This window comes from Phalacrocorax carbo, chromosome 3, assembly GCF_963921805.1.
Source record: "Phalacrocorax carbo chromosome 3, bPhaCar2.1, whole genome shotgun sequence".
Classification (NCBI taxonomy): domain Eukaryota; kingdom Metazoa; phylum Chordata; class Aves; order Suliformes; family Phalacrocoracidae; genus Phalacrocorax; species Phalacrocorax carbo.
The window spans coordinates 46,156,463-46,182,758 of NC_087515.1; the positions used below are offsets into that span (position 1 = coordinate 46,156,463).

Consider the following 26,296-nt stretch of genomic DNA (forward strand, 5'->3'; position numbering starts at 1 on the left):
TAAAGAAAACATAGCTTGTCTACATTATCATGCAATTTTAATTATGCAAGCATTTATGTTCCTTGTGTATTTTGACTTAGGGCCATGTGAGACATGAGTGAACTGTCACTCATGCAGAGTTAATTATAATTTATCCATATAGGGGGGAAAAAAACCCTGGGAAAATACAATAACACTTTTCATTGGCAGTAAACACTAGTTGTTGTTAGTCATTTGACAGAATTATTCTTAGTAGACTATACAAACACTGTAGTTCAAAGGGTTCCCTGAAAAAAGGTGTATTAGCATGTGGCTAATCCCCTACTGAAATAGATTTTATCAACTAAGGAACCATATCCTTCTGTACCATAATTAATCTCATTTTTTTCTTTCCCTTGAACAAGAGAATATATTTTGATTCAGTATTTGGTAATTCAAGCCAGGTTATTTAAAATAATATACTTATGGAATGTGCTGAGTGTAAAATGCTATTTTTAGAGTAGTTACTTTTATACAGTATTGCAGACAGAAAACTTTAGTTTCCCATGTGTAATACAGAACTAGTTTGTAAAGAGTCTTTAGACTTTGCACTTCTTTTCCCAGGTAAGTGCAAATAACTAGTTGTCACTGACACAGAGCAACAAATGGATAAAGCAAACATGGATTCTGAGATCTATAATTTTTAATTTTTAAACTAGCTACAAAATGTCAATCACTTCACAAACTGACAGGAGACATAAGGTATTTCATATTACATGCTGTAAATTATATTTATCTCACAGTTTATCTAGAGTTCATTCATTTAGGTTTTTTAATTATTTTTCTAATTAAGTCAGCTACTAAACATCTCAGCGATTTGGTGTGCATAGCTCTAGGTAAGCAACAGAGAACTGTACTGATAACAAACCACATGGAGATAGCAACTAGTAAGAGAGCCTTATAAAAATTACATTTCTCTGCACCATTTCATATGGTAGTTGTTTCCTCCAAAAGATAGTCTTCAAAAGCAGCAGACAAACCCAATATATTACACTTATTTTGTCTTTGACATATTTTCAGCCAAGCTTTTATTTTGCTGGCGATGGCTAAATGGTGAGTGCCAAATCCCTCTTTTTTCATAATTAAAAAAAAAAAAAAAGAATATGATTAATAACTATATATATCAACAAGAAAAAAGTGGCACAACTGCAAACTTGCTGGTATAACATAGTCCAAAAAGAGTCCGAATACTGAGCATGCTTTTGTTGTCGCTGTTGGTGTGCTACTGCCATGGGAAAATTCATGTTTAAGTAGGAGTCTAAAAGTCTATTTATTCCTCATGCATAAATGCATATATCACATCACTTTTTAGTGCAATGCTTGTTATAGTAATATAATTCCACATTGTCTAATCATGAAATAGTAACAACAGATAATGGTAATGAAGAACCAAAGACAGCAGGTTTAAGTGCTTGAACATCATGATACCCAAAGATAGGAGCATGGCAGTAGCTCTGTGGAATGTCACAGTTTTACAAGAACAATACTGTATATTTAAAGGTTAACAGCACGTTTAGCATTCCAACAGTGTTGTCATTCAGCAAACATAATTTTAAAAAAATGATGAGGAGAGGGGGAAAAAGGAAAAGAATCCCAAACAGAAACAAGGAAAGGAAAAATCAAAAAAAACATCATAGTGAGCTATAGCCATCAAATCAGCACTATGTACAACCTTTGGAAAGAAAGATATCTAGAAAAAAATAATTACAAGTATCATTTTTGGAAAGCTGACAAACTACACAGGACAACATTTACAATGGGGCTGATATGTGCATGTGTGCAAACCTATTAGGTAAATACCATGATAAAAGCATGAAGGTACCGCCCTGTTGGACAGCATTAAAAGGAAATGCACTTTGCTGCATTTAACCACTGCCCAGCATCTTTGTTGCACGCTGGTTGGCTTCATCAATCCTGGTTTTGTTGGAATCAGCCTAGGGAAACACAGAGGAAATAAAACACAATTACAGGGCAGAAAGGGAACATCTACAATGCTTTGTGGACAATTCTCTAGTTTTGGCTAGGTCAGGAAAAAAAAAAGCTTGAAAATACTGAAGAGCTGTTTTTATAATGGTATTGGGGCCTAAAAGGAAATTATAGATTTGCAAGTTTTGTGACACTTCAGGTAGCCTTTGAAGAGAGCTTTTGGGTTTTGTTTTTGTATCCAGCTTTCCTGAGCTCTTGTAAATGTGGTGCCATATCTGTAGCTGGTGCTATTTGATAGGGCTACCACTATTGATAGTAATGGGTAACAGGATGAGAACTGATGATGTGCACGTGGGTTTCACTGGTGAAAAGCTTTAGTGCTCTTCAGTGGACCTAGACTCTGTCCTAATTTACATTACCAGGCATGCAGTCAAAACTAAAATTTTGGTCAGTGTACTGGAGAATTGCTGGACAGGGAAGCTAGATCATCTGATGTAGGGAATGCTGGTAAACATAAATGTATTTGAAAATGCATTGGTCTAGATCTCTTTGCTGTATACATGGAAGGAAAGGAATAGTAAGGAATAGTGCCATTACTCCTTTCTCTCAACAAAGTTCACCAGCATAGTTGCAAGGCAACCTCTCTCATTGGGCAGCAGCATAAACAGGAATTAAGAAAAGGCAGGGATTCTACTGTTTGAAGCAATCAAACTGGGATTTAGTCCATTTTAGGCTGAACCCTTAACTTCCCTGTCTTCCACAGGGTGGCACTTGCCATGTTTATAAAATGCCGTTAATAAAATGGCACCACTTGGGAGGTTCAGGAGTTCTCTTTGAGTGGGAGGACACTTTGACCATGGCTTTCTGTAGCTCTGCAGAAGTTTGTTTTAGGGACAAAGACATTGTTTTAGCTGACAAAAATTGGCAAAGCTTCATTCAAGTCCCTGTTGCTATGCCAACTTATACTAGCAGAGGGACGAGATAGAAAATGTTTTCAGTTTTTGAAATCAGACCTGTGGGAAAAGTGAGAATTTTGTTACTGCCTTAAAAATGTGAACTCAAACAGCAAACTGTTTTCTGAGGTTTGGTGGTTGTGTTTTGTTAGCTTTGATTGTTCCCACATCTCTGGGGTGTATCCAAATTGTACAGATTTATTTTAAATCTCCAATTTGCAAAGACAGAATGGTGAAGCAACTTTCCCACATACATTTAAAAATCCTTTAAAAATGGTTATACTGATGTGCAATAAATCATTTCAAATATCTCGGGCTTTTCTCCATAATTGTTTTGGCAAATGCTATGTAGATGTGTATTTTTAGTACAGTAGCATATGCCAGATCCTCAGCAAAAGTAAATCAGTATAACTACTCATTATAAGCCACACTCATCTATTTTTAGTCATGAGTTTGACCTTGTCTACCACAGTAGAGTTTTGTGTGCTTTTGCCAAAAGACTACCTAAAAAATGAGTTAATGGTTTTGGAAGCAGTTACATTCGTCATGAAATACAGAAATATTTTTTGAATATTGATGAAACAATGTTCCTAAGTAGGAATACTAAGGTCTAGCTCTGGTGGATGAGGTTGCATCAAAGTCACTTGATGCAAGTTCCCACCTTGGTCAAGACAAAATGCTTTGAGCCCTTTACTTTCTTCTCAGCCTCTTATTTATGGATCATTTTAGGGCCAGGGTATTCTGGTGATGATGTCTGGGCCATCTGACCTACTATCACATCATCATTTTAGTTTTTGTCCCTTTCTCTCTAATCTGAGGGAAGAATAAAACCTTGCTATCCTGATTACTGTGGATAGATCAGATTACATCTCTGCATTAAGAGATTGCTCTGGTTTGGATGCACATGTCCAGTTTAATATAAATGCTTTTAGGACCATTTGAGTTAGCTTTGTGATGCAGCCCAGCTTTTGTAAAATGTGCCAGCAAAGGGTCTTTCTAATCATCATAGCTGATCAAAAGTACAGTGCTCCAGCTGGTCAGGAAAAGAAAACAACTCCAGCAATGTTACATTGCTTGCTGCCAGCTAGGGATAACGATCTATTGCCGTATTTCATTGCAAAATGGATGTGTATGCATTTGTGGTTTCAGTATTATCTGGCTAACCATCATTTCTGCCTTTTATAGACAGTTTTTGTAATATATTGTTTTTGTAATATCTCATTACTGTGTGTCCTTACTCTGAGAAATTTGGCAGATTTTCACTAAGACTGAAGAACTGTCTTGTTTTTGTGCTGCTTTCATGATGACTCCACTGTGTACGCTGCAAGTCCATCTTTCATCCATCACTGTCCTTTAGCCAAGGGATGTGCCAGATGAGGCCTGCCTGTGAGGCTGTATTTAATGAATCACATTAGCTTGCAGTGTTGTCTTTTCTATTGCTGTATGAAATGCCTAACTCCATAAGAAGACCATGTAAACGTGGAAGGCCAGTCCCTCAGCCAATTGCTCTCAGCATGCACTGCCTAGAGATTTTGCTCATGTGTTTCATATGCACAAAGGGACTGGTCAATATTTTTAAAATCCAGATGTCTGCAAGCCTGAACTGATAGGAGAACTGTGACTTGTTAGGGTTGCTGTAGTTTATGATAGTAACATGCAGACATGGATAGGACACAGTGATTTCCATCCACAGAGCTTGTCTCCTGCCCCTATATTATATCATGAGTAGGGTAGCTGGTATCATGTAATAGAGCATGTACTCATACTTGCTCTGAGAAAATAACATATGTCTTAGAATTCTTATTTAAAGGTAGTTATGATGTAGGCTGTATAATCTTCCAGTCCCTTCTTGCAATGTAGATAGATATGCTGCTTTCCAGTGCTCTTCATATGAATAACAGTGGTAAATCCTTCCCCGCCATGCTCCTGTTTTTCCCAGAAATACGAAATGCTGCAGAATGGCATCACAGTAATACTTTGGATTTTCCAATACAGTCTGTATTGGGTTTGCATGGCAAGGTTTTGGTACCAGTGGGGCTACCAAGGTGGCTTCTGTGAGAAATTGCTAGAAGCTTCCCCCATGCCTGACAGAGCCAGTGCCAGCTGGCTTCAAAACAGACCTGCCACTGGCCAAGGCTCAGCCCATCAATGATAGTGGTAGCACCTCAGGGATAACACATTTAAGAAAGGGGAAAAAAAAACCCTGTGCAACAGCAGCTGCAGCTGGGGAGAGGACTAAGAATATGTGAGAGGAACAGCCCTGCAGACACCAAGGTCAGTGAAGAAGGAGGGGGAGGAGGTGCTCCAGGCACCAGAGCAGAGGTTCCCCTGCAATCCATGAAGACCATGATGAGTCAGGCTGTCCCCCTGCAGCCCATGGAGGTTCACAGTGAAGCAGATATCCACCTGCAGCCAGTGGAGGACCCCACGCTGGAGCAGGTGGATGCCCAAAGCAGGCTGTGGCCCCGTGGGGAGCCCGTGCTGAAGCAGGCTCCTGGCAGGACCTGTGGCCCATGGAGAGAGGAGCCCACGCTGGAGCAGCTTTGCTGGCAGGACTTGTGACCCTGTGTGGGACCCATCTAGAGCAGTCTGTTCCTGAAGGACTACACCCCATGAAAGAGACCGACGCTGGAGCAGTTCATGAAGAACTGCAGCCCGTGGGAGGACTCACATTGGAGAAGTTTGTGGAGGACTGTCTCCTGTGGGAGGGACCCCATGCTGGAGCAGGGGAGGAGTGTGAGGAGTCCTCTCCCTGAGGAGGATGGAGCAGCAGAGACAAGGTGTGATGAAGTGACTGCAACCCCCATTCCCCATCCCCTTGGCACTGCTGGCAGGGAGAGGTAGAGAAATTGAGAGGGAAGTTGAGCCTGGGAAGAAGGGAGTAATGGGGGGATGGTATTTTAAGATATATATTTTTTAATATCTCATTACCCTGCTCTGGTAATAAATGAAACTAATTTCCCAAGTTGAGTCTGTTTTGCCCATGATAGTAAGGGGTAGGTGATCTCTCCCTGTCCTTATTTTGGCCCAGGAGCCTTTTGTTGTATTTCCTGTCCTCTGTCCAGCTGAGGAGGAGGAGTCATGGAGCAGCTTTGGTGGGCACCTGGCATTCAGCCAGGGTCAACCCACCACACAGTCAAAATAACAGATGCAGCTTTATAAAACAAAGCTTTGACTGACGTAAAGCCGTGCACTCTGCTGTGTTATGTGACTGTGTCTCTTTCAGAGACGAACTTCCCACCTTTAAGACAATGTATACTACACCCATTTCTCTCTGGAATCAAACTACAATAAGGAAAGCTATCTGAGTGAATCCCTGAGTGCAGTATTTTCTTTAATTTTTTCACTAGGCTCTGATGTAGTTAATTGACATGAAAAATAGGCATGGGCATCCTGCTCATGTGAGAAGGCTTGCACGTGTAAGAAGGCTCACGAGTACAAGCTCTATCACTTAAGGTCAGAATTATCTCTAAGCAATATGTATAAGTCCTTGGGTTAGATCTCAGGCTCTGTAAATCTCAACAGAAGTGAAGTGTTGTATTGATTTTACACCAGATGAACGTCTAGTCTTTTATGTCCCTTCAGCCTGGCTGTGCCTGTGCCTGGAGCTCTGCCAGTAGGAATGCAGATGTCTTGCAGGTCTTGGGATCTGAGGATGGCAGTGAGTTCCCAGCCTGGTTTGGAGGGTGCTTCTATCTGCTTCAGAAATCTGCAATGCAGGTCTGGTACTGGAACAGTGCGCTCTGCCTGTTTAGATGGTGATTTTGCAGTAGTAATGCTGGGCTTTTATATTTCACTGGGGCCAAGTGGGGCCCAGTTATTTTTTTTATATATATATATGTATACACACACACCAAGACAGCTGGTAGGTCTCTGTCCTAACATGGTTATAAGTAGGCAGCATGACAAGACTGGGTGCACTGTTACCGTATGGAAAGCCTTACTTAATAAATCCCCCTCTTTTGGTCCTCTTTTTGGGACTGGTCCTCCAAACAGGTGATTTAGTTCTGAATTGCTCATGGAGTTTCCAAGGGAAGGGAAAGTCCAGGAAGGTTTAAAACTTGCCAGGAAGTGCCAGGGCATTCAGACCCAAGCCCCACGGTTCTGCATAGCTCATAACACTTCTTTCCTAGAGCTGTTGCAGAAGGAGCCTTGATTTGTCCTAAGGGATCCCCTTGCTAGTTGTTGTCTGGTGAACCCAACAGTATGGGTTCAACCTGACTTGCGCTGGAGGTTACTGAAGATCTACAGCAGTGAGCTCTGCTTTGGCCCAAGGGTCATCTTAGAAATGTCACCTCTTACCTTCTCCATGATCCTGTCAATCTGGCGATTTTGTGTGTCAATCTCGTTGCCCATGTCCAGGGCCATGTGACGTAAGTTGCCAATGATGCCGCTGACCTGCTCGAGGTTCTCATCCATTTCATTTTCCCGGGCATCATTTGTTACCCTGGGAGCAAAACACCAATTCTTTGAAGCAGAGGCAGAGGAGGTTCCTCCTGAAATTCTGATTCAGCCAAAACCTCCCCTGCATCCTCCTTCGCTTGTCTCCTGAGGAACATTCTGTGTGCTTAGCTTTGAAGAAAAGGGATTGATAAGTAGCTAGCCTGGAAAACATTCATGCTTATTTTTTGGATGTTGGGCTTAATTGTGTGGGTTCCTCACTGCTCCATTTATACTACTCGTGTCTGCTGCTCTTAGAATTGTTGCACTCTGAGCTTGCCTGTACCACATGCTGCACCTCTCTGCTAGTGATGTTCCTGCTCAAACAAAGAATGAAAGGGTACTCCATTTGGACTTGTGTGTGGTTAGAGTATGTGGGAAATGCTGGAGTATGGTAGAATTGAAGCTATACCAGTTCCCCTCCTTGAACTACACATAGCTAACGGATGCTGTCCAGTCTTCACACACCTGGGGCTCACTGAAATATTGGGGAAGAGCTGCTTCAACTGTGAAAGTCCTGACCTAACATCCTATTTAATTAAATGAATTTCTGGTAAATGACAGAAGCAGCTTCTCTCAGATATACCAACTTTAGTAAAGACCCTTTGTCTCATTCTTAGCACCTTCTTTTTCAGTTGCTTGGTCTTTAGGAGAAAAATCTTGTGCTTGAGCGAAGGCCCAGTTGAATTCTCCAGTGACAGGAGAGGCACGTGGTGACTGACACTGGTAAAAACAAGGTCCATGGGTCCCACTCAGAAAATCACTACTTGCCTCTTGTTCAATTTGTGTTCATGTAGGTGCCAAAAGGACACTAAAGGCTATTTGCAGAACAGTTATGGTGTAGCATAACTTACTTCACTGCTATTCTGTTATCATGCCCCAGTCTTCACTTTGGTGGGGCTTCCATGCAGAAATAAAAAAAAAAAAAAGTGAATGGCAGACCCAGCAAACTTAAATGGCAACTCCATCCCACGCTTCAGTTTGCATTGTTTCTATCACACTGATCTCCACTTATTTTTTTGGCTGCTGTGATAAAGAGATAATAGTTTTTGGAAAGATAATTACTTATTAATCCAGTGTCCTTAACCTTCAGAGATCAAAGCTTTGCCTACTGGTATGCCTTTATCCATTCAGCTGATAGCATTGTCATCTAAATACATGCTCTATAAGCACTGTAATCAGTATGTACTTATTGCTGAAAGTTTGCAGTTTGGTTGCCATTAATATAGCTGTGTGTTTCAAACTGGCTTTCATTTGAGTGCACAGGGGTTGCCACAAAAATATTAGTGTTTCTCCATAGTTGTGGCTTTAGAGCAGCTGAGGAACAGGATATCATTCCCTGTTAAGTGAGGTTTTCTGGATAGTCACGAGCAAGGAAGTGGTGTACCTCTAGTTAAAAGTGTGCTTCAAGTTCTGCACTTGGCTTGGTGCTTTGGCAGGGAGCCTGAGGCTTTTTTCTTTTTGAAAAGAAAGGAAGGGGTGCTGGATGCTTTGGCGCATCTTCTGGCAAGGATGGATAGAGAGCACTACGTATCTTGAGACATGATAATAATAAACTAGTATTCTATATGACAGTTCATTTCTGAGGCATTTGACAACTGTCATTAATGAGACCCATAATAAGGCCCCCAGGAAAAGTGCATTGTTCATGCCAGGGAGCTGGAGTGCAGAGGACAGTGCTGACCGGCCGTGACAGTCTGCAACCTCACGTTGCCACTGTGAAGTAAATAAATAGATATTATTTCTATTTTATTATTGCCCAAATCTGGGCAGTGTCAAGGAGGAATATTTAGGGCCATGTTTTCGAGCATCTTCTGCTTCTTGGGGCCAAGACCCTTAGACCCTTACTTCCAGGGTTTCTGGCAACATAACCAACCTTTGCACTACCTCAGGCAAGCACCCACAGGGCCAGGGGAAGTCAGTGGATGCAGTAAGCCTTTAGTACCTGCCTTAATTAGTATCAACCTACACCTGAGCACCCACCACTTGGTGGAAAACACTGGCTCCATCACATTACCCAGCACCGCTGAAGGAGTTATTGAGCATCACAGAACTCATGACCATATGGAAGAAATCTAAATATATCTGTGATGAGGAGAATAGAGAGAAAACAGTGGATGAAAAGGCTCACCTGCGGATAAAGCCACCACTGATGGCCATCTGCTCCCGTTCATCTACAACACGTGCAGGCTGGCTGGCTACAACACCATCCTGATTATTGCCCCAGGCTTTTTTGTAAGCATCGCTTGATTTGAGCCTATGCAAAAAAGATGATGAGTAACAACGCATCAAGTGGACAAGGACAAATGCAAAACTCATTACTTCTCCAAGCTAAAAGCTGAATCAAGCAAATGAGTTTTCAGATATAGGGTCATTGATTGTATACCGATATATCATAACCCTGAATAAAAGGAGGGGTTTGGATTTTAATTTTTTACTTTACTGCCACAACAACTGTGATGGTCAGAGGTTTTGTTTCTGGTAGGGTGAATTGCAGTTGTCAAGTCTACAACACTGCACACAGGTTTTTGGATGTTGACTTAGTTTCCAGAAAGAAGGGTGGAAAAGAAAAAAAGAGAAGAAATACAGATAAGTAGAAAACGGTTTCATTTCAGTGACACATATGTTTTGACATCAAACACAGAACGTACTGGCAGACAGACATAAAAACAGAACTGCCAAGTATAGTGTGTACATCACATCACAGCAACACACCCTCTTGGAGAAGAACAGATTTGGCTAGATTTTAATATTTTACCATGCAGAAGATTGGGCTTCTGTTGATATTTTTTTTAACATGGATGTGGCATAATAGGCATTTAAAGCCACTGAACTTTCCCAAGGTGATTTGGGGATGATTTTATAATAAAAATTGTAGGGTTCATTAGATTTTTCAAATAATATATCGGTACTTGAAAATTGTAATCATGCATCGACAGTTGATGTACAAACCTTTGTCCACAGAGACAAAAAGGAAAATAGGCAGAAGTGAAATGAATGCAGGAGAAAAGAAAAAATACGAGCAATCTAGCATCAAAAAGGGAAATTTTTCTGCATTTTTCTTCATGCACCAGCTACAGGTATGAATAAGTAGTGAAGCATTCTCACTAAGCACAGTTGCCCCAATAGTTCATCATACTCTTAATGCATCAGCAGTAACAGCCTTCACAGTAAGCAAGACACAGGCAAAATGGATCATCACTTCCTTCAGGAGCTTTAAACCACAGGACTTTAAAATAGCCTAGTGACTTGTTATATTTGTTGTTTATGGTAGTTACATTAGCTTTCAGAGAGCCATTTTTGACTGAGCTGCCGTGGATAGAAAATTAAAATCCAAGCATACCTTCAGTGACAGACTAGCATGTGTGACATATCTAGGGTTGCAGTCATTGGGGTCATCAGATGAGACTGACACTTTAACAGGAGAATGTGAGTGTTTGGGGGTCTGTCGTTCTTGATTTTATTCTGGAAATGGAGCAGTTTCCAACAAAGCTGTTGGGAACTGCAAATCTCCGTGGCTTCCATGTTCTTCAGACAGTTCTAATCAGCCATATAAACAGCCCTGCGCCTTGGATTTTAAAGGAGAAACTGAATGTACTTCTACAGGATTTGGGAAAGGACACAACAAACCTGTCTCTGGTGTTACGTTCTCCCCATGCCCCCTGAAGCAGCTCAGCTTCTATTAAGCCTGAAGATGTGTTGCATGCTCCAATATAAAATTAAAATGTAGATGAAAAGAGGATCTTTCCTACTTATCTGTTTTGTTACTTATTTCCCGTTAAAGTTTGTGAAGACTCAAAAAGATGATGGCTGGCTTGTTTGATCTTAGTTTTCTGAAACTATACATCAGCTTTGGTGTTTCTATAAATGAGTGAAAGTAGTTCTCTTGCTGCACATACATTTACAGGTTTTTGCCTGTTCTTTAGACCTGTGCAACTCTGAGAGTAAGAGAGTCTCTGTGTTTGAGGAGAATGATGGCATACACCCAGAGCTTGATTTCTGTTTTCTTGTGGATGTCCCATTAAAGTCAACAGGTGGAGTCTGGGTCTGCTCATGGTCAATAGCAGTTGTCTTTTTGAATGCAGTCTGGTCAAAGTTTCATGCCATGGGCATTTCAGATCTCCTAAGAATGTAGGATCAAGCCTCACATGCTACTAAGGCTCATGGAGTTGTATTTACTCTGTATATCAGAGTATAGTTATGTGTGAAACAGTTAACCTTTTTAAAATATATGCTATTAATCTACCACCAGCCAGAAGAGAGTTAGGAGATCATGGTCATACTGATCCCCAGAACTGTATGGATTTCTCTCCCTCCAACTCTCTACTTCTTAGAATAGAATCTTATTTGTACCAGTTGAGTCTTCGCATAGTGATTCAAGGAGCAGTTTCTAAAAGCATTGTTCATCCATACTCTGTTTCTGAACACACTGACCAATTAGCAATGCCAGTTTATGAAATCTGGCTCCAGACTTCAATGGTCAGAATACTGCCTTAAGGCAGGGAAGGGGCGCCTTTAAAAATGAATATCCCCCACATCGAATGTATGCGCTGTCTTTCTGTTCTTGCATCTATTGATTTCATGATACCACTTCATTATGACTGCAGTAAGTGTAAGACCATGTGTCAGGTTCTAACCCCATCCCTGCCACAGGTCTGGCTCTCAATTCTGAGCAGCCTTTCCTACAGTACAGAATATTAAAGCTGCTCTAAAAAATGATGATTCCTGTAAAATACACTGGAATCCTTTGTACTTCAAGATGAACTTTCGATGTAGGTGTTATGCCAGGTTTTTCCAGGAGGAGCAAGCCAGGACAGTGTTCCTCTTTAAGATGCAACGGCTTTTAGAGTGTGGGAGATGTAAAGTTTCTGCCACATACTCTTGTACCTGCAACTCTTCTGCACTGGGTCCTCTGGTGCAGGACATTAGGGCTAAAGCCTGTATCAAAGCTGATATCAACTGAAGGCAATCCCAGTGAAAAAGGCTCTCTGTGTATGTGTCTCTTTCCATTCCTCCTTGCCTCTCTCCCATTCTGCACGCCAAGGCAATAGTGCACATATTCTGGCCAAAATATTTACCCCGGCAGAGTATTCATAGCTTGGTACACAGGAGCAAAATTGATTTTTTTTTTTTTTATTATTTTTTTTAAAGCTGAGGTGGTGTCTGCTAGTGTCCCAAGAGAATTAACTTCAAAATAAATGGTGACTGACAAGGCAGAAATCCAGTCCTACTGTTCTGATTTCTGGCAAAAGACCCACAGAAATCTGTGACAGTTCCCTTTCCTTCGGTCTCGGTAATCATGGTAGGATCAGACCCTGGCTGTGAACAAAGTATCTGTGCCACACAGAAGGGAGTATAATAGTGTACAACCACTGCAATCTGCTTTGTTTCCTGCACAATCTCTGGCTAACCATTTACGGACGTTTACACTGTAACCTGGTTGCATGCCTACTCACTGCATGCTGGATTTGCCATTCCTCAAGGACTTCTGGTCGGTCCACTTTGTCCCTGGTTTTGTACATCCGCATAACCGCACATCACATTTTCATTTGGCATTTAAAACAAGCTTTGCATTACTTGGAGGACAGTTTCGTTCAAGTGTGATGGCATGCAAGCAAATTTGATGCATTTCAACATTTCTGCTTAGTGTACATGCTACCTAAACGAGATAAATTTGGCATGACATATTCAGGTTTTCTCAAATTTGTTAACTATGGCAGGATGCAAACCATTTCAGGTTGGGTTCCAATTGTGAAACATCATGCCTCTTTCAAGATCTCATCAAGGACTATTTCTGTTGAACTATTTCTGTTGTGTGATTTTCATCCATAATTTCAAGTAATGTTTATCATGACCTCTTCTGCTTTTTTCAACTTTTTGTTTTGTTTATTAAACTTGTTTGTGAAAATATGTTTCAAAATTTAGGGTCTCCAGGAATAAGGTAGCACCAGCGTTGTTTTTCACTGGAAAATGGAACCACTCAGTACACTTTGTATAAAATGTTGAAACTTTTACCATTAAAAGGTGTCAACAGTGAAGCTTTCACTGCAGTATGCCTGATTTTAATGCATCTACAGTAATTCCCAGTCAGTTGTCTATGCTATGAGATGAATGCATTTGAACCAGAATTGTTCTTTCTGCATGCCACATGCTCATCCTGTCCATGTGCCTAGCAAGGATGAGCTTCACAAGGCCTTTGGGATCAGCCTTAAGTGCTCAAAGAGATGAGGCAGGCAGCACCTACTTGTTACATGGACAGACACAAAGACCACAGAATTTTCCTAGGTCCGTCAAATTCTTTTCTGCTTCTTTCATGTCCTTATTGATTTGGTCCATTCCCTCTTCGATGCGCTCCAGTTGTTCTGATTAAACACAAGTATTTTATCCCCACAGAATGAAGCAGATGGAAAAGGACAAAGAAAAAAGACAAAAACTTCAGACATTCACTGTGACAAAAAACTGGACACCACATAGCAGAGCCGGTACCCAGTACCTACTTGTTACAAGGACATATGAAAAGGCCACAGCATTTCCCTAAATCTTTTAAATTTTTCTCAGCCTCCTTCATGTCTTGGTTGATATGGTTCATGCCTTCTTCAACACGATCGAGTTGTTCTGGTCAGGACAAAGGGATGACAGTGTGGAATGAATTGTATTTTTGTTTGCTTGCTTTTGTTTTCAACAGAACATGAAAAATGACCATGTAGAACTGAATTAATTATGATATTACAATGCATTAATCTGAGCTGATGCATTGTTGAAAGGATGTATGACACACTGGATGCCAAAGATGTTTTTTACTAATATGGGAAGAGTAAAACAAAGGAGGAAGATGTTTGAAATATATTAATTTAAACAAGATTCTGTGAAGATGTCATGATGTAGAAAGGAAGGGTTATAAAGTTTAAGGTCCAGAAACATAATACAATGCATCCACTTACTAAGACACCAATGACATCCAAGAGAAAGATAGTGTTGTTATTTTGCATTTATGCATGTTAATACAGGAGAAAAGGTGTCCTTCCATGGAAAATACTTCAGTTACTTACAGTTACAAATGCATTGGAATTAAGTGATTTTGGGCAGTGTGATTGCTTTGATTAATGGGTGAACGAGCTGGTAGTAACAGGACCAGAGATGGAGCGAGCTCGTAAGAGCTGTGTCCAAGTACTCCTTTTTCCAGAGGCTGAGAAAACTGAGACTTGCCACTTTAATTGCCATGGGATATTCACCTCTAACCTGAGTATGGCCTCAGGGCTGGTTTTCTTTCTGGTATGGATGCTGCAAATCAGGAGTAACCCCAGCAAACTCAGAGCGCTTGCAACCACTGCAGGAGCCTGATGCTCACTGAAAGAGGACCACTGGTCATGACGTTCATTGTCTTTGTCCCCAAGGGATCTTATGAAACAAGCATTGGGTGAAGACTCATGTTTTCAGTAGAGTCACTTTTTTGCTTTGCTCCAGGACAAGTTACGAAGCACCAAGCCCAGTAACCAGCCACATATAGACACTGTCTCTCCACTGGCATCAAACAGAATTTGGCTTATTTCCACCTAAGGCTGATGATGATGTAGGGTTTTCTTAATGACTTGATAGCTCAGATGGGGAAAATGGCCTAAGGGAACAGAATGCCACAATGTAAAACTGTAGGAACTGGTCCTTTGCTGATGTAAACAGATATGTGGGAGCAGGGGTCTTATGTGGAGTCTACAGTAGCGACAGAATTTTACATGGGTGGAAAGCCTCACCATTTGTTTTGCGCAGGATAAACCCAAATAAGTGTTACATGGGATGAAAAAGTTACTTGGAGTGGCATTTCAAAAACTGTAACTGTACCTAAAGAGGCAAAGTAAAGCAATCCCAGCAAAACCAAATAAGTCCCTATTCCCCATATTGAATAGAAAAAAAAATATGAACACAGAATGAGACCTAAGAGGAAAGGGGCTAAGGGAGCACTGGTTATAGGAAGAATTTAATGTCATCCCTCATGTTAACTGAGTCCTACTGAGAAGAAAAAAAGAAGGCATTTTAGAAGAAAATCATGTGCATATTGACATCAGTACAAGATTCCTTTTGACTTCTTTGGGAACATGAATAGGCCTAATTTCTTACTTGGGTTTCTAATAACAATTGAGGTTTAGATTTTCAAAGCTTGCTGGGGGATTCAGATACCCAATTCCCATTAAAATTAGTTTTATTTAATTATTTTTAATGGGAAATGGGCATCTCACCCCTAGAGGGCCTTGAAAATCCTGGCCTAAATTATTCAAGCTGAAATAATTCAAATACTGAACTTGTGTTCTTTGCTTAATTCTGGCATGAGGCTGGGCTTTGAGAAGGACAGGTGCCGTATCAGTATTGTGAGATGCATCTGCTTTTCAGCTGTCAGTTCTCATTCTCCTCAGCTGGATGTGCTTGTCTCCTGATACCACAGGAGTTATTGATCCCAAATCTAAGGATACATTTTCAGGATCAGAGTTACCTGGCAGTGTCTTCTAAGAGGGGCACATATAATGTAAGCAAAGGATTGGGAAACTAATAAAGTAACCTGAGAGATACACTGCACAAGTTCTTCTAGATAAACTGCTGAGCCAAGAACCAGAATTACAAGGTTGGACTGTTTTAATGCACATTTTAATTTTACATTTTGGTTGGGAGACTTTCGCAGAAGCTTTGGTTCATATCTGTAGCCAAAGATTGTCAATCTCATCAGAAATGTGAGTATGTGGTAGAAGGTGATACTCCTGTAAGTGCTTCTACTCCTCACTAACTCATAGTCCTGCCTGCTCCTGCAGTGTTGGGCAACACTGGCTCTTGCTCTGGGAAGCAGCTGTGGGAGTGTGAGCTGGCTTTTATGCTGGTTCATGCAAAATGATGGGAAATCACTAAATCTCTGTCACAGATTCCCACCTCCTGCTTGAGAGAGCTGTGTTTGTAGAGGCCAGCTGGTTTTCATGGCTCTCAGTTAAAAGAAGGCTAATTCCACATGTATATTTTGACACAGGGAGGGACAAGAGGTGCTGATATTTCTTCCACTGATTTTGCTGCTAGTATTTCTCTGATCTTGGCTGGCCAGTAAAAAAAGCCAGGTAAGACAGTGGGGATCAGTCCTAGATCTGGTACCACTGGTAGCTTTAAGCCTGTTTCCTTGCTCAGATGCACATTCTCTGAAGTCAGGTGTATAGTAGGGCCTTTTGAACTTTCTTTCCCTGTTTCCTATCCTGCCTGAAGAGATGAGTGCTAATTGAAGAGTATATTTGACATGACTCAAGGACTTTAATTTAAATTATAGCTCTCTCCAGAAACCTCACTTAATTTATCCTGCTTCAGGTTTTGTGTGTGATGCCTATGCTATTTCTGAATAGAAAAGGGACCCACAACTAATTTATCTTCCATTAAAGGAAACCTCATCAGTGTAAAAAGCCCATGTCATATTTGTAGCCCAGAAGTCTAGACAGCTGGCTGCTGGTCCTAAAACCATTTGCTAGTTGTTAATGTCATGGGCTGGATTGTTAACTGGTTTAAATCAGTGTAGTTATGCTGGCTTCATGGAGCAACACCAATTTATACCTGTCAAAGATCTGGTCCCACAGGCAAGGAAATAGATTCATGTGTCTAACCACAATTATCGAGTCATAAATATTATAGTGGCATTAACTTAATGGGGTCACTTTGGATTTGTTTTGGTATAACTGATATTAAAATCTGGCCCAGAATGAATCACTGCTGGTAATAAATCAGATGGATATCAAAAGGTTAATTTAATGTCTGTTTTCATAGACCTTCCCTATTCCAACTTTGTGTATTATATTAAAGGTTTTAAGGAAGACAGTCTGCCATGAACCTACACAAATTCACACCTACAAAAGATCATGTCCTGTATCTCCTATGTAGAAGCACTTCAAGGTTAGAGTTTAAATATATTTTGACAGTTCATTGCAGTATTATTTCAATATACTACATCTATATATATGTTCATCTATCATATATGATATATAATAGAATTAGCATAGTGTGAGAGCAGAGTACACATCAGAGGTGTGTTTCAATGAGATTTCCTTCTTTTTTTTTTTTTTCAGGAAGCTCTACTAATATAACTTCTTCCAGATCTTACAGCAAACAAATGGCATATCTTAGGATACAAACAGGATACATTAAGTTACCATCTTAGGATACCTGTATTGTTATACTTGTGAATTACTTCTGTATGAAAACCATAGGCAACTGAAGGGACCATAAGCTAGTCCTGTTAGGCATTGTGGCCCTTTGCCAGTGGGTCTTTGCTGGGATCTTCCACAACAGCCTGGCAAATCCCCACTCTGTGACTGATCTGGAGAAGTGGCTGGGAGAGGGAAGCTGTAGCAAGGGCATCCCTCAGCTGCTCCTGTGGTCTGTTGAGCAAACAGAGCTGCAAAAGCATCTTAACACAGTGTTGGATGCAGGACCAGGGCAAGTGTGGTGTTGTTTGACCTTTGCATCCCCACCTGTAATTTACAACAAATGTCCCCTGACTAGTGTCCAGGATCTGAGGCCTGGGCTTGAATGCCAGTTAAATATATTTGGAGAAGGGAATTTGCTCCTTGCCTGGAGTATTGCGCGATGCAGTAATTTCCACCAAGGACAATTTTAATTTTAAAAAAAAAAAAAAGGGACATCTAAGAATGCATTGTAATCCTAATTGCATACAAGAGGGCTGAATTTGAAAGACAGCCGATTAACTATTTCCAATGATACTCAGTGATCCCATTTTCCATAAAGCAGAATCATATCAGAGCGAAGTACATTTCTAGGACAGCCTTTTCAGAAATCCTGAGCCTTGACCTAGCTCTGCTCTGAAAGGCATTGCTGAGCACATGTACGAATGGAAGAAAGCTGCTGGGGAGTGCTTGTGAGCCCATGTGTAGCTGTGCTAAAAATAATAGTAGACAAGGAACAACTTGCTTTTGTGGGGCGTTCATTTTTCTTTTCTGCTGTACACTTTCAATATAACTAATGCTGTTTTCCCTGTAGAATCTGGAATAGTTGATAGTTACCCTTTTCTTTTTTTTTTTTTTTGCTAATTAGCAAACCATTTCTGACTGTGAGCAGCTCAGCTCATAGGTGTTGTTGGAGTGCCTCTAGCAACTTTTCTTTTTGCATCTCACTGCCTATCGATTTTTGTGGTAGCTGTTGAATAGCAGTTAAGCTGGGAAAGGGGCCATAATTTTGCTCTGATGGAAAGGGGTGGTAATTATCTTTGTATTTACTGCAGTTGTTTCTTTGGTGCCATAGAAACAGGTCAGCCATAACTCATACAAAACTGTAAAGTTTGCAACTCATGCAAAAACTGTAGAGGTCAGCTAGCATGGGCACTGCCACTTGGTGTCAACCTTTTTGCTTGTAGAGTCACCCAGTTATTCCAAAGTCTTATCTCCATACTTCAACTTGATCTGGAGTACAGATCTGCTGGGTAGATCAAGCTACTCTACACGTTCTCTGGCATCGCTGGTTGTGTGGTGCAGGGAGAAAATGTCAATTGCATTGACATTTCTTCTGTGGCTTATCAAAGTTGTGGATATTCCTCTATCTTGCCTTGGATGAAAAATGGCTGTGCTGCTACTGTAGTTACTGGAAAAGTTTCTCCCCTCCACCCCATTTCGAATACAAGAACAAAACTCTTTTGTAATACACTGCAGGAGGACATCACCATACAAAAAAAAAGGTCCTTGAAGTTCCAAATCTCTCTGCCTGCTAACACTCTGGGGTGATAGGAGTTTCCTTCGGAGGAAGAGAGCCTCTGCTTTAGGACCCTGCTGTGTCTGCATTTCAGGTTTATCTTCATATCCCCGCTTTGTACTATCAATTTCATTTCTGTGGTCTGCTTTTAACTAGCATACATCCAAATGTCAACATTTTTCTAAGTTAGCATGTTTCAAAGACATATTTAATGAAGCAGAGCAATTGCCACTGCTCAATAATTCTTTGCAGCATTACATTTTTAGTGTAAAACGTAAATATTTAAAGTGTTATGTACATATCTGTATATAAATAATTATTTAAGGGAGCTTGACTAGAGGCCAGGTTTAAAAAAATGTAAGCATTATGGATGCATATGGGGTCTGAGAAACACTTTCCCGCTGATGGAAAAAATCTCAACAAGGAGAATCTAACCTCTTAGCTCCTTCCTGTGGGCTCCTCAGGGGAAGAACTGTGTTGAACTGGTTTGTGTGACAATACCTGGCTCAAAAAATGTTAACTCTTGATATTGCAGAGGGACTACTCCAAAATCCCGCTCAGATTCCTAGTGACTCTAAAGGGGACTGGAGGAGGTCTCTAGTTTTTATGGCAATTTCATTCTCTGTGAAACAGGAGTAGCAAAAGCTCTTGTGAAGCTCCACATCTCTGTAGGGTCATAACAGACTCTGTGGTCTGCTGTGCAGCTAGCTGTGCTGAACATTTAGGCAGCAGGAGCTGGCCAGACAGTATTGTAAAATTATGTTGACTTCTTTCGTTTTATGATCCCAAAGACTTTTGCATATTGATATCAGAAAATGAGTTCTGCTTTGCATTATTTAGATTGAGATCGTCTCAAAAAAGTTTTCCTTGTAAGCTCTGTTTAACTTCAAAGCAAGCAATTTTGTAAGGAAACTTAGAAATAGAGCTTCAAGCAATTGTGGAGATTAGATATTCTGCTTGCCACCCACTGGAAAGATCAATGTCATATTTTTTTGTCTATTTAACACCTAATAATCTGAAGCGACTTGTGCAGTCAGTTGAAAAAAAGATCACATGCAGTGTTAGCGAATTATTTCCTTAATCTGATAATCTACAGACATCCGTGAGTTGCATACATTGCACTAATTACAGAGGGTTCAAAGTCATCATTAGCGTATTTTGCTCAGTAACATAATAAGTCCTTTATCGCAAAAATAAAAAACCCAGTCAGACATCATTACAGCTGCATATGGCTGAAATGGACAAAACTTAATTAAACATTTAATATAGTACAGTGGTTACAATACTCCCAGAGTCTGTAGCATTGTTAGTCTGTTTTTCTTAAGAAACCCATACTGTATAGTCGCAAGCTTAATTTACTGAACGACTTAAGGCATGACCATAACCAATTTAAAGAGGCTTTTAAATTGTGTGATTCTTTCCTGTAAGTATCAACTAACTGCACCTCTGGCCATATAATACACATTTCAGGTTTTACTGTCAATGAGAGTTTAATACTGAGTTCCCTGGACTCCAAAGAGGTCGGTGGGTCCAGTCTCAGCTCCTTGGCTTACATGGACCATCTTTCCTAGCATGACTAGGTCGGACAGCTTGTGTGTACAGGGCTTTAGCAATAGTAGAACTCCAAAGTGAAAAACAAAATTCAGGGTTAAAACCAAAATAAAAGCCCCTAGCAATCTGTGGAAAAATAACAGTTAAAGAACAGAAATGTACTTTCTCAAGACTAAACACATGGGAAGTTATAGGAACCACTAAAGTTCCTGCTGATCTGTCTGTGAATTACATTACAAGACACACCTGGGTATTTACAGACTTTCTCTGACAATATTTGTGATTTATTTTAACTGCATAATTCACTTCTGAAACAAAACACATTATTTAGACAGGTGCCGTATCTGTTTCAACATAAGTAATTTCTGGGTTTCTGTATTCAGTGATAGTTCTTTTAATGCTGTTATTCACAAAAAAAAAAATAATCAAAGACTACAAAATATTACCTGTAATTTTCTTCTTGCCAAGACAAATCGATGAAACAAAATTTGGTTAGGTTAAATTATTTTCCCTAAAGGGGGAGGGGAGGGGGAAGCAATGAGACATACATAACAAAGCAAAGAGAAGAAAATACTTTCTGTTTAGATCCTGTTAATTACTTTTTGTTCATTTTATTGCTAAAGAAGCAGGGGCATTACAGGTGAAAAGGGTCTGTCCAGTTCTGCAGTCCATTTCCCAACAATGTTGTACCATTGCCTATAATTGTTGTCTGGGCTTGATAAGTAATACAGCATTACCTCTCCAGAAAACATTTTCTAATACAGTTTTGTATCATGCCACGTAATAAATAATAACAAGGCTTTTGGGGAGCTGGTTTGTTATAGAGTAGCAGAAATTTGTACTCTGTTGACTTAACTTCTCTTTGGAGACACCATTTTGTTGGTGTTGGGTCTACAGCAAACGAAGACATTAGTTTTATTGGGGGGGGGAAGCTACCTGCTTCTTTGTAATATTATGAAGAAGGGCAAAAATGGAATTTCCTGGAATGTATTTAATATATCTAGCTCTGTCTTTGTTACTATCATCCACAGACAGGGACTTGTCTAAGCTTGAAAGCTCCTATATGGTCAATTGTAATGAGCTGATAGCATAATAGCTTTTAATGTTAAATTCCCGTTATCCTCCCTGACATTTCTATACAAAAAGCAACTGAATTTTACACAAGCTAAAGCTGTCTTACCTTCTCTTGGGTTGCATTTAATGCATGCTTTTCATTTGTAGCTAAAACAAATGAGAAAATTACATAGCACCTGCATAAATAATGTTGGATTTTACACTTACGGAGGCAAATCTTCCCATTGTGTAGCTGGATCTTGACCTAAAGTTTGCTGAAAAAAATGATGATCTGGATAAGTTCAGCCTGCAGCTCTCTTTGACATTAATGGGAAACGGATCAAAATACAGACTATTACGCAGGTATTGTACATTCCTCTGTCAGACAACAAAGCTAAAGGCAAAGAGATTCTTGGGTTCTCATGCACAACCACACAGGTGTTTTATGCTCCTCATTTTCAGGTTTGCACACAGAACAGTACTTTGAGAACAGTTACACTTCCTTACTGAAGTAATCTTAACTTACCTCCTTGCTCATCCAACATAACCAAAGTCCTGATACCAGCATCTTTACTCTACATCCCAATAGTGGTAGCAAGGTAAGGAGGGAGAGAGGGAGAAGAAAGAGAGAGAGAAAGAAAGAGAGATCAGTGAGGGAACACTCAGCCCTAGATGAGGGACATAGGAAGACAAAAGAAAAACAGTGAAAGAAATGACAAGGTCATAAGGGGCTGGTGGCACAGTCCAAAGACCTTATGTGCCTGGACACTGTACAAGAAGCTGGGTACTCTCAATTGTACCGTCAACCCTTCAGGATTCACTGGGATACTGAACTACTGCAGAAAAAACAAAGTCCAGGACTTTGAGATTAAAATAATCACTTTACACAGGAGTAATCTCTAAAAACAGACGGTTCATCTCCAAGTTCTCTGAAGCAGGAGAAGGGAAGAAGGGGATGTTGACATTGCAGGTGTGTGTTCATCTCACAGAAGAAATTCCCAAGGAAAGTAGATACAGCACAAACTGTGTTTGGTAAGGAGGCATAGTAGTTTGTACATAGCTCTTGCAACACAGAAGTCAGAAAGCTTACCTACTTAGGAAATCCATTTTAAAGCAGACTAATATTTAATAGGATTAAGCTATGTATTTTGGCTTGGAGATCTAACAGATATGGGTTTAAGCCAAGTTTTAGTTCAGTGAAGAGACACCTTTAGCATCAATGGATTTTGATCGAGCTTGAAGACAGGATTTTTAAAAAATCTGCGTGCTGATCCTACCCCTGCTTCTGTGGAGGTTAATGTGATTCTTATCATCGCCTTTGCCAGATGCATGGCTGGAGCAAAAGCTGAGCAATTCAGAGCTCCCCCCTGCCTAAATCAGCAGCAGGGCATCTTTCACAAATACAGTTTTTGCATGCATTATCATCACTCTGGGATGTGATCAGGTGTCTCGGGTTTCTGGGTGCTGTGACACTAAGCTATATCACAGATCAGATTAGCTCCTTTTTAATTATGAAGGGGAAACTAGTTCTATTCTGCTTGGAGCAGTGATAACGTCTGTGAATAATTAATGGCCTGAACAATCTCCTGACTTGCATTTCAACAACAGATAAAATAAAGTCCTCTGTAGCCTGACAGATTGCCAGGGGAGTTACCTGGACATGTGCAGCAGTAATATAGCTGCTTCCATGAACATAAAGACATCTGTACCCCTGTGAAGCAGATAAAGTTGGTGGTGTTTATTTTGCAGAGGGTGGGGGAGATGCCCACAGTTGCACAGGACTATGAGGAACAGAAGCCTGAAGTCCTGACCTTCCTTTTGCTTTTTCAGGCTATCCTCCCTGTCCTTGAGGCAAATGAAAGACTTCTTATTATCCTTCCTCCCAACTGCCCTGCTCACTTCCATCACTCATCTCTTTCTGGGAAGTCTCTCTGGCTGTCACCTGCCTGGTCCATGCTCACAAGGTGCTCCCAGGCAGGCTGGTAGAGCACTGCCCACTTTGGCTCAGTGACCAGCCTGACTGTCTTCCACACTCAAGGGCTGTCTGGCTGGTGCAGCTGGTGCTTCTCTGCTTTGCTTCAAGAGGATCCTGCTCAGTTCAAGAGGGATGCGAGATGCCTCTTTTTGTGCTCTTGTCTGCCTCTCTGCAGTCTTTTTCTTGTCTTTAATATCTATGTCACTGTAGAAACTGGGAAAAACATCAGATGTGTGCAGCCCAATTCGTGTGTGTGCCCCCCTTCCACCCCTGTTCTTTTTTTAAATCGTTGTGTGAATTGCCAGGTGGAGAGAAAAAGCCTCCTGCCTCTCCCCACAGTCTGCTATGCCACACTGCCCCTGGGTTATATCTATCTATCTGCTGCTGTCTCTCCCTTCAAGCTCATAGTGCATTTACCTGAATCCCAGCCAGCTTTTATTTTTGCAACCTTTAGAAACTTAGGGCCCAAGGTTCATCTTAGATTTGCCTATTTAGAGTAAGGAAACAGCCTTTCATGATCTTATGTTTTCTGTAGGGCAGGTGTCAGTTTTGCTAAGCACTGAATGTGCAATAGCTTTTTATTGTGCTCTTTCCATGCTCTTGGTACCCAAGGATGTCTCACCCCAAAAGATTTATATCTATTTTAAAAAAACATGCCCCATGCAAACACAAGGAGACTGCTTAGGTCCTAAGTCATCTGATGTTTGAGTAAATATAGTGCAGTCTGGTGTGGAGCCCTTCTAAATATTGGACTCAGAACACCTGCAGTTGGTCGTATGATAGTTGCTGGCTTTCAGTGAGCCAAACATGGTCAGGCTGAGAAATGTTTGCTTCTCCTTAACCGTCTGACCTTATTTTCCTGTAATTTTTAACATTTGAGCAAACTGCCTTTATGCAGCTAAGATGTCCAATGACCTGAATAAGACCTATGCTAAGAGACCAATCCAGCAATTAGTCCTTATGGTCTGTATTTCGTATCAAATCCTTGCACAGAGCAGAAGAGGTGCAATTTTATTTTATTTACCTGACCATCAGTGCCATCTAATTTTATTAGGCAAAACTGTATTTCTTAAAAGCAGCCTGCCACAGCAGTAATACTAATGTGAAAATATTAAAGGATGTGCACTGTACATACTTGTCTGCATCCGAGGTCTAATCCAAAGCATATTGAAGCTAATAAAAAGATGTTCACTGACAAAGATGAGAGGTGATTCAGACATCAAGTGACAATCTCCTCCTGTTCCAAGTTTCTATTAAGCATCAATTTTCAGATTTTTCATAAAAAATTAACTGTGTAGAGCCAATTAAAAAAATATATTTGTGCATTTAAAACAGATCCAGACTTTCCTAAAAGTTATGTATTTCCATTGTGACTGATCTTTTAGATAGCTCAAAACCAAACACGTCTGTAAGACAGAACTATTCTAAAAACATGCTCATCCAGATGTCTGAACAGGAAAGGAACACTCACTAACTGACCCCCAGTGACAACAGAGTGAGGGATCACTAGAAACTACAAAACCTCTTCATTTAAAGGAATATAGAGAAAGAATTGAGTGTGCCACATAAGCGTGTCTGGGGCCCAAACACTGACAAGGTTGGCGTTTTCTGCACTAAAAGTATCACAGAAACTCCCCCTTAATCTCAGTGGGAGCAGGTTTCAGCAGACACGCTTGAACTGGTTGCCTAAAGAATGTGTAACAGGAGGTGATGAAAGCTGTGTTTGTGAAGTGCCAAGCCAGAAAAATATGTTTTACAACAACCAATCATAAAACCTTTATAAGAGGCTCCCAGAAGAGCCACGGTCACAACAAGGACCCAGTGCCCCTACTTTGATTTGTCTGGTCCTCAGGGCTCAGGAAGGGTTCCCACCCCACACCCAGTACTCGCCAACTTCAATGTGATCTTCAGTCCTTGCACAGACAATTCTCTGTTTAGTTTGCAGCAAGATAAGGATTCTCAAAAAATGGAATGCTTAGGGTAGTTCAGGCCAAAGAGAAATAAAATGCATCTTTTATAGGACCCTACAGAGCTCATGGAGCACATGCCATTTTAATCCAGCTCTTGAATCTGTAACAGCCTTCTCTCTCCAGAGTTAGTGCTGACTCTCCTTGTCTTCTTGTTGCACTTGAGAGGAGAATTTGGACTGCTGGATTTTGCCACAGTACAGCAAACTTCTGACCCTCTTGTCCTTTAGAAGAAAATGGCACAGCACAAATTGCTTTTGTTGAGGCATTAAACTGACAGCTCTGGAGTTCCTCCATTTATCCATAAAGTGGGTATACTGCAAACAGTAAACCATATAATCTTTCCCATGCAGCCCTTGAACATACATAGCCCTGACTCGAGGAATGAGCAGGGCAGCCTGCGTGTTCTCCCAGACTTTGATTTCCAAGGAGACTACCATGGGTTGCCAACCATTTTTCTCCAACGACCTGATAAATTTTGCACGCGAGATGACCCCTCAGAGAAGGAAGCCATCGCTTTTGACTTTTAAAAATTAACTACATTAGGGGAAAGACCACCATTAATATAGACCCCATAAAGTTTATGAGAGAGAAGGAAGCCATCGCTTTTGACTTTTAAAAATTAACTACATTAGGGGAAAGACCACCATTAATATAGACCCCATAAAGTTTATGAAAGTTGATGTCCTTCAACCTTT

At 40.7% G+C, this 26,296-nt stretch overlaps 1 protein-coding gene across 2 annotated transcripts in view; it reads right to left on the reverse strand.

Moving 5' to 3' along the window:
- Positions 1 to 643: 643 nt before the first annotated feature.
- Positions 644 to 26,296, reverse strand: part of SNAP25 (synaptosome associated protein 25) — a 68,160-nt gene continuing 42,507 nt past the window's right edge. Inside the window, exons 4-8 of one of the 2 annotated variants that reach the window (XM_064446784.1) lie at positions 22,183 to 22,231; positions 13,835 to 13,952; positions 9,469 to 9,594; positions 7,200 to 7,344; positions 644 to 1,952 (exon numbers count right to left, since the gene is read on the reverse strand). In XM_064446784.1, coding sequence (XP_064302854.1) covers positions 1,884 to 1,952; positions 7,200 to 7,344; positions 9,469 to 9,594; positions 13,835 to 13,952; positions 22,183 to 22,231 — 507 coding nt within the window. In that variant the 3' untranslated portion in view covers positions 644 to 1,883. Of the gene's footprint in view, positions 1,953 to 7,199; positions 7,345 to 9,468; positions 9,595 to 13,581; positions 13,700 to 13,834; positions 13,953 to 22,182; positions 22,232 to 26,296 lie in introns of both variants that reach the window. The other variant, XM_064446783.1, reaches the window with a different exon arrangement.